The sequence below is a fragment of the Macadamia integrifolia genome, chromosome 4 (genome assembly GCF_013358625.1).
Source record: "Macadamia integrifolia cultivar HAES 741 chromosome 4, SCU_Mint_v3, whole genome shotgun sequence".
NCBI classification, from domain to species: domain Eukaryota; kingdom Viridiplantae; phylum Streptophyta; class Magnoliopsida; order Proteales; family Proteaceae; genus Macadamia; species Macadamia integrifolia.
Window position 1 is genome coordinate 5,527,799 of NC_056560.1, and position 8,902 is coordinate 5,536,700.

The following is an 8,902-nucleotide window of genomic DNA, read 5'->3' on the forward strand; positions in this document are numbered from 1 at the left end:
AAAAAAAAAAAAAAAAACAAAAACAAAAAAACGATAATAACCAACTAGAAACACAGTCAGCGATACATTGACAGTTTGATACTATTAGTATTAACTGATGATGATCTAAACAGTGAATAATTAGTAGCCCCTTACCTCAAAAACTGAATATCAGCTTAAGAAGAACACACAAGTAACAGAACCTCTGCACGTCAAATGGAGAAAACCAGCTTCTCTGATCCCCAATCTGTGATTGAAATTGCAAAGATCTTGCTCCACTAAGTGCTTCTGTACTTGGCCCGGATCTCGAGCCAAGACAGTGAAAGCAGTCAGATCTTGGTATCAAGAACCAATAACACCAAGGAACAAGGTAGTAAACATGCAGAAAACCCTAGAAATAGAACCTTGCAAGGGAGAAATCCCAAACTATCTCCCTCTATTCCAAGCTCCTTTAAGAAAAGAGAGAGAGAGAGAGAGAGAGAGAGAGAGACCTGAGTCCTGAGTGACAGAAATGAACAATGGGAGACGAACGAAGAGAGAGGCGGCTCGGGCTCGATCACGGCCTTGGGGGAGGGCTTTTATATGAGGCTTCAGTTACGATATACACGTCATCAAGCCTATTGAAGTTTTGAGTATATCTCTTAAGGCCTCCACGTGGCGGTTGGCTTTAAGCCACCTTCGTCTTCGATTCGGAGGAAGCTTGAGCGCTAGGGTTTCGCTCTATCCTTAATAAAAATTCATATATTACCAAAACACCCTTTTATTTACGGCTAATGTGCGGTCAACCCCATTTCTTCTAACATAAGGAATCGGGCAACAGCCGCAAAACGTAACAACATATTAACATATACTACGGAATCCGGATCCATATTCGACCCGTTCATACTGGACGTGGATATACTGTTGTGATTTTTCTTTTCCTCTGATGGAATATATATGCTGATAATAATTACTATCTGAGTAAAATCCGATCCATTTATAGCATATCCGATCGATAGTTAGTAGATATTGGTAAAACCGAAGGGTAAATAAGTAAAAGAAATTACAAAAATAAGAGGTAAAAAAATAATCAAATCCGTGTTCAGGTATTTTATCAGATATAAATACATAATAAGATATTTCATTAAAAGGAGAAAGAACCACGTCACGCAAGTTTAGGCAACACCAGTGTGTGAAGCTTATAAGGAAAGCACGTGGAAGCATCTCTAGCGCATGGAGTAGGAGGCAGTATGGTCTTTTTGCACCCACAAGTTTCTGGGTTTTTATCTCCCTTGATTAAATGAATAGATTGAATATGGGCAAAATTTTTTACTAAAAAAAAAATATGACCATAATTATGTATAACCCGTATTCAATTCATTTGCAGTCCCATTTATGGTTGTAAAACTAGAATCAGATCATTGTTCTAAGTAGATTTTATCGATCTTGACAGATAAGATCCCAAGTAAGGCTCAAAGGTAAAAACATAATAAAAATTGATTTTAATTAAAAACTAGAGGGAAATGTGTCAATCCGATCTAAGCCAATCCAAATTTATATCGGCTTGACCGATCCCAAGTTTTAAAACCATGGCCCCATCTCATCTTTCAAGATTGGTCTTATCATATCTAATATGATTCATCCAAACATTGGCTTATGGTTGAATGTCATAAAAACTAATATAAACTGAATGTGCCAGCGTGTAACCAGTTTTGGGGTAATAATAAACGACATAGTTAATGGTACGCCTAGGATGCATTTGATATGCATTAGTTGAATGCAATCTAGGTCAACAATGCATTCCAAAAAATTGCATGAAACACAATTTTAATTTCACAAGGTCCACATACAGTTGTATAATTCATTCTCTTTAATTAGATGGAAGGTTGAGATCTTCAAAATATGGGATGCTCTAGACCCACAAAATGTTGAAGTAGATAAGATGAGATGAAGTTTACCAAAAAGACAAGATGAGATGAGAAATTTAATATAAGATAAATAAATAGCGGATCCAAAATTTTAAAACCATGGGTGGAAGAGTAAGTCTGTGTTTAGTATGATTTTTTTGAATGCATCATTGACCTAAAAATATATACCAAATGCAGCTTTACCTTTGATATGCCACATGATAGATACTTGGGCCATTCAAATAAGATAATCCAAATGGGCTGTTTAGGAAAGCTTTATACTAGTTTTTTTCTCTAATGGAAGCATAATAAACTAAGAACTTTAAATATGTTAAGTCACCTAAAAAGGAAGTTCAGAAGAGGATAAGCATAGACATATATTCGCCATTAATCTCTACAATATCTCCAGTCACCGGTTTAGAGATAGAAGCTATTCTTTTCTTTTTGGTGGGGTGGGGTGGGGTTGGGTGGGTGCTTAGGCTGGTGGCGTGGGCTGGGGGGGGGACCAAGAATACATTTGTCAAGAGACTGGAGATTTCAGTGAACATTTGGCACGCCCATCACCTTTCTATTCACCACAACTATGCCTCCTTACATTTCCCTTTAAATGCTTTAATTGCATCAAAATACACTTTTGCATAGCCTCCTTATTGACATTTGCTAAAGTAGTACAACTATAATTATTAAATCATAATGACAGGTATTATTAACGCTTCATGATTACATGCTCTGGGATTGGTTAGAGGTGAAGTGAATAATAAATTTCTCATTGACAACATTTGAAGCTATAGTTATCTTTCAGAAAAGAGTGAAACTAGTCATCAAGGAGGTGATTCATTGCAAAGCAAATGTGTCCACAGAAAATAGCAGTAGGACTTGCAAAGAGAATATGCAATTTCATAAAGGAGATCAAAAGCACTTTATCTCTCCACTCCGAAGAATCAAGAACATGATCAGAGGTTTTTGGAAAGCTTACCAAGGAGATGCCTCAAGCACAACCTTTTTTATTTAAAAGCTTGGGATGCCTTCATCCAAATCCATCTCTTTTAATCCAGCTACAGTTCTCCCCTTCCACCATTTTTTTAAGTGTCAGCCTAAATCTTACTTTCTTGCACTGTATTCCGATGATGCGTTTAGGTTGTGTTTGGTAGCACTCTGCGGAAGTGATTCCGATGGTCTCTTCAATTACTATATCTCTTATGCTGCAATTGAAGGGACTACAAACCCAGAATACATATCCAATTCAATGCCAGTGAGGCAACATTGCCAGAAAACAGCATCCGGCGGACAGAAGGTTTATTGAGAAAGCAAGTGCACATCCTTGGCAAGTGTGATTGTTTTCAACGGCATAAACCAGCGCAACAAACCCAAGCAACAACAATGGAACGATCTTCTACCTTCCAACCATTCACTTGAAATCAAGAAGACATAGTGTAGGACAGATTAGCAAGGACCAAATTCTGTTTGCTTATCATTCGGTATGCTGAAGCAGCATAAATTCAATACTTACCCAGAGTCTGATGCCTGAAGAGCCCAGATCTCACATAGCAAACCCACAAAAAAAAAAAAATGAGTTTCATAATTCAAGTTCGGTGCAGACCAACTCCAACAGAGGGAGAATAGGTCTTGCAACAACCAACCACCATCTCACAGAATGATCGATTATTCGAGCTTTAGATACAGAACTAGATTCCACAACTGGTGACATGCCACATTGGTTCTCAAGCAGGATTACCCGTGAAAATGAAATGCATTAACATGAGAGGAGTGAGTTTTTAATGCAGGGTCCACAAGCAAAATGTCGATGGCCACCCTAAAAATAAAAAAATAAAAGGTGAGAGATATCAACATTCAATTGTCAAATTTACCACAGGAGAGAGCTTTCATGGAACTGCTATTGAATCTGATGTATATACTACAGCATCAGATAATAATGCAATTCTTCTTGTATGACATTTAAAACAATGCAAATATTACCTGTTATATCAGTGTATGACTGAATACATTTAATTTTCAGCCAATCCTGTGGCTAGGCCAGCATAAGCCCTTCAGAAGCTCTGTTTCAGTCCATCTCCTGAAATGCATGAGTGAGCTCACAGGAAGCGGAATACTCGATCAGTACAGAAGAAGGATGAAGTAAATCAACTCCTTTTGAAGCTGATGCACTTTAATCCGTCTATCAAACAAACCCACCTCAACTTTTGATGGCAACAGTGGGACAGAGTGACATCTTCAGTGTCTGTTATTGACAAAGCCACTTTTATTTGATCGTTTTTTCTTGTTCTTCCAGAACTCATCCTTTTTACCTGTTCTCTTAGGTAATCCTATCCTGCTATTAATTATTCCTAATATAGCACTCTTGTCCTTTCTGTTATTTCTTGCAGCTTTCACATCCAAAATTTCCCTCAGCTTCTGATATGACTTTGCATCAGGTACTTGCCTACTTTTCACCATCTGCTTGTGATAATAGAATGCCCTCTTGAAATCACGAACACGGATGTAGGCATAGATCATGGTGGAGTATGTAACAGAATCTGGCTTTAAATTGAGAGCTGACATCTCCTTCAACAGTTGTGGCAACTTAGCATGTTGCCCTCCCCGTGCATAGGCATTCATCAGAATATTATATGTTATCAATGTTGGCTGCAAGCCAATCCTTCCAAATTCAGACATCACATCTCTTGCTTCGATGTAGCAACCTTGTTTGGCAAACCCATCAAGAAGAATGTTGAATGTTACCTGTGTCCCTTCAATTTTATCACCGGCCATCAGTTTCCAAATTTCCATCAGCTTTTGGGTGTCACCAGCCCTCCTAAATGCGTCAAGTAGAGCAGTATAGGTTTCTACGGACGGTTTTATTCCTTCCCTTTTCATGTTTACAAATGCAGTATAAGCTTTCTCATGCCAATTATCTACTGAATATGCATGGATGAGAGCAGTATATGAATGAGATGTTGGTTTTATCCCAGCCGCCTTCATCCTCAAGAATGCATCTGCAGCCTTGTCACTCATTTTCTTCTGCCTACCATATGCACTTACCAGGCATGTATATGATTTGACATTTGGATCCAAACCCACATCTTGCATTTCAAGGAGCAGATCTTCAATGATCTCTGGTTGCATCCTCCTGCTATACGCATCCATGAGGATGTTATAAGTGGCAGGGGTAGGCTTAATCCCCTTTTCCCTCATCTCAGTGAAGAGACCTTCAGCTTCTTCAACCTGGTTGGCTTTACCACATGCATCCATCAAAATGTTATATATGATGGCATTTGATGAGACCCCTTTCTTCTCCATTTCTGATTGGATAATCAGAGCTTCATTTTTCAACCCCTCATCACAGAACGACTTGATAAGAGCACCCAACACTTCCATACTCCATGGGACTCCCTTCCTATTCATTTTCTCAAAGAACTGCCACGCATCTTTGGCACTGTGGCCTTCTCTTCTCATAGCCGTAATCACAATAGAACATGTGACATGATCTGGCTGTATGTTATTTGTCTCCATTGTCTGATACACTTTCCAAGCATCATCATATCTGAAATGAGAAGCACACCCATTGGTAACAGGATCTAGCCAAATGCATAGAGTCTGAAAATAAGACCTGACATTTTTACAAGCACAAAGATAGAGATCCAAGATTGTTCAACAATTCCACCCTCAGAAGCTGTTTAACCATAATATAATTTCAGAGTTTGGAACAAACTTCTAGTATTAGTAAAAGAAAGATGTGAATCATCAATCAACTTGTCAAGAATTTCAATAAAATATGTGGCCGGAGAAAAACCAATAAATGCCCGTAAATTTGCAAAACATCGTGCCGATTAATAAAACGAACTACCAAATACAGAGAGCTAAACTTCTGGTATTGTACAGTAATTACTAGTAGAAAAAAATATCCAAAGACCAACTAAACCGAGACCAAGATTCCAAGAGTGTCATACTTGCCACAGCACGTCAAGCCGGATATGGCAGCATTGTATATATGGACGTCCTGGAATTGCTTCGCCGGCGGGAGATTTCTAAACAAGACCAACAAGTTATCCCCCATACCTGCGGTACCCAATAGTGGAAACATAACAGAGAAGGCTCTTGGGGAAACAAGTGATGGCTCCTGCAATCTCATCCATTCAAAAAAATACAAACAAGCCATAACCAGGCCCTCTTGTCCCATCAACTCCAGGAGTTCCACGCAGCCTCTCTTGGTAACTCTCCCAACGTAAGGGCCCAAAAGTTCCCCCAACGTCGAATTATCTGGAGTATTCCTCGCAATGTGCACAATTTCTGCCACAATGTCCTGTGCAGGAGGACATGAGCTTGAGACCTCGGAAGCAAATTGTTCATTTTCTTCTTCTCCGTGTTCATCTTCAACGTCATTTGCAGTTCCTTCCACAGAATGGATATCAGCGAGATGCCAGGAAGTGCGGCGATTCGTTTGAAATTGGATTCTGCCTTCGCGTTCTGGGTCTTGAGTGGTAGAGCGAGACTTGAAGAAACGTAGCATTGGGTCCTCTAATACTTCATCTTGTCCTTGCTCTTCAGCAGGTTCTTCTTCGTCATCCTGGAGAAAAGGGTGGAAGATATGTGGAGACGAAGAAGAGATAGAGCGAGGAGCTGCAGGGGGAGAGAGAGTTCTTAGGGTTTTCGAAAATTGGAAGAATTGGTAGCAACGATTCCAACGGTGAGGGTGAGAGAGCGAAGGAGGGCAGGCAATAGGGTTAGAGTTCGAAGGGAAGAAGGAAAGGGAAGGAAAGACGCAAGAAGGACCATTGTAGGAGAGGCTTTTGAGAGCCATCTCTCTCTCTCTCTCTCTCTCCGTCACCGACTCTCTGCTGGCCGCTGCTGAGAGCTACCGACCGGTTAGTGTGTTTCAACCTCTCTCTCTCTCTCTAGCCACCCGTCGTTCTGGCCTAATCATCGTTTCAAAATTCGGGAATTCGCCAATTTGAACCGATCCTAATGACGGCCGATTAGGAACTGGTTCTAGGGTTTTTTGGGACCGCCTATTCCAATACTTTTTCTTTTTTTAATCCTTGGGCCTAATTCCAATATCTGACCCTATCCAGTGCAGCGTCACGAGCAGGTTCCAAAACATAGGGTTGGGAATTGAATCGGGTCCAACCGATTTAGTATCTGAATTCATTCTGGGTCAGTAGGAATCGATCTAATTCCGTCTGAACCCTAGAAGATGTACATGAATGTTGGAATTGACCGGCCTCGACCAATTCCAGTTTAAATCAGCCGAATCAATCGATCCAGTTCTGATTTTTCAAACTTTGATCACCAGTCACCGTATCAGAGTTCACACTGTAGCCATTAACATTGGCTAGGGGAAAATTAGTCCCGGTTTAACCCGGCCCTTCCATCCTTATTCATACCCCCTTGACTTAGTGCCTTTTGACTGCAACTTGACAGATACGTAGAGATTGATTCATTTAGACAAATGTATCTATATTAAAATACATAGAGCCATGCTGGGGTGACCGAGGCACTACTCCTAGCAGACGACTTCAATTGCATTGCATTGCTTCTTCAAAGAACTTTTTATCCCATAAGACCCTCCCAAATTTACCAACCAAATTGGCAGGTCTCAAATATAAACATTCCGAAGCTATTCTGTTGAGGCACTGGAGCATGCCCACAGAGAAGACAAACAAGGGACATTCTTCTCCCCCTCTCTCCCCCCCCCCACCACCCCCACCCTTAGAAAAAAAAAAAAAACCATTATAAAATGTCCTCCTCTGCCCCTGTATTCAGAGGCTAGCCGCGTTTCTCTTCACTATTATCTTGCAAAGAAAGTCACTCCAAGATTGTATGAAGGATTAATTTACTGGTAAAATATTCCTAACATAGAATTTTTTAGGTAAATTAAAAAATTAAAAAAAAACACGGGATGTAGAAAGAGTTGCAACAGACAACGCCGTGTTGGGCCAGATTTCTTAAAATCCTAGCCCAACCCTGAGTCCCTTTAACTAGGCCCAAATCCGCCCTGACCCTAACTCAATACCGCAAAACTTCAACCCAGGCCCAACCCTTCAGGGTTCAGCCCAACCCTTCAGGGTTCAGCCCAACCCTTACTTGCCCTGATTGGCCCTGATTTTTCAAGGTCGAGCCAGGATGACCCTGATTGACCCTGGTTTGCCATCAAGGGCCAGGTATACCCTGACCTTGACCCTAACCCTACAAAATATGAAATATCCAAAAATAAAAAGATTCATAATAAAGATGAGATGAAAAAAAAAAAAAAAAAAAAAAAAAAAAAACACAAAATCATAAATTACTTGCCACGAGGAGAACATCCTAAAGCAAACATTCAAACAATACAAATAATTCCAACTATTATAGAAACAAAGAAGATATCATCCTAAAAATGCAAATAATCCAAAAAATTTCAATTATTTGTCATAATAAACAAAGTGGTCATCCTAATAAGGCAAACAATTCGAAGATCTAACAAAGAAGAGAACATCCTAACAAAACAAAAAATTCAAATTCAACATCAATGGAAAAAACCAGGGCCATTCACGCCAAAAGTCAGGGTAAAAAAATCAGGGTTAGGTTCAGGTTGGCCTAGGCGGGCCAAAAACATCAACCCTTACCCGCCCTGACCTTAACTCAAGGTTAGAAATTTCAAAGACAGGTTAACCCTCAAGGCCAAAAATTTTGGATAGGTACTTGTTCGGGATCAGGGCGGATTCGGGCCGTCAGGACCAAAGTTGCACCCCTTTGCAGAGACTTACCACCTCATCCTTGTGAAGTAAAACCCCCATTGCTGTTGATACCACAGTGCTCACTCTCATTTGCCCTCGCAAGGTCCCCCCAGCCCCCCACCCCCACCCCCACCCCCCAAAAACAGTACTTGGATCAAGTCCTTTCTCTTATGGTGTTTGATCTACACTTGGACTCCACTCAGAATAAAAACCAATTAAAACAAAGAGAAAGAATAAGTGGAGTCCTAGTGTAAATCAAACACCGTACGAGAATCATTATCGTACGAGGACTTGATCTGCACTCTAGAAAAAAAAAAAAAAAAA

At 40.2% G+C, this 8,902-nt stretch overlaps 2 protein-coding genes across 5 annotated transcripts in view; both read right to left on the minus strand.

Annotated features, from left to right (window-relative positions):
- The window catches only part of LOC122076502 (MA3 DOMAIN-CONTAINING TRANSLATION REGULATORY FACTOR 1-like), a 12,521-nt gene extending 11,982 nt beyond the window's left edge, over nt 1–539 (minus strand). For 2 of the 4 annotated variants that reach the window (XM_042641814.1, XM_042641812.1), the window contains exon 1: nt 136–539. The gene's annotated coding sequence lies outside the window, so the exon portion shown is untranslated. The remainder of the gene's footprint in view (nt 1–135) is intronic. The other 2 variants (XM_042641813.1, XM_042641815.1) reach the window with 2 other exon arrangements.
- A 3,057-nt stretch (nt 540–3,596) lies between these two features.
- LOC122077447 (pentatricopeptide repeat-containing protein At5g50280, chloroplastic) lies at nt 3,597–6,892 on the minus strand. Its single transcript, XM_042643400.1, has 3 exons — nt 6,744–6,892; nt 5,813–6,681; nt 3,597–5,406 (listed from the first exon to the last, which is right to left on the minus strand). The coding sequence occupies exons 2-3, from the start codon at nt 6,661–6,663 to the stop codon at nt 4,098–4,100; spliced, it is 2,160 nt and encodes a 719-aa protein (XP_042499334.1). The 5' UTR covers nt 6,664–6,681; nt 6,744–6,892; the 3' UTR covers nt 3,597–4,097.
- Between the last annotated feature and the right edge of the window lie 2,010 nt (nt 6,893–8,902).

Excerpts from the sequence above, each read along its gene's own strand:
- LOC122077447 (XM_042643400.1), bottom strand. The coding sequence starts at position 6,663 with ATGGCTCTCAAAAGCCTCTCCTACAATGGTCCTTCTTGCGTCTTTCCT. Across the intron at positions 5,407-5,812 it reads GGCTTGACGTGCTGTGGCAA|ATATGATGATGCTTGGAAAG; the intron begins GTATGACACTCT and ends TTCTCATTTCAG.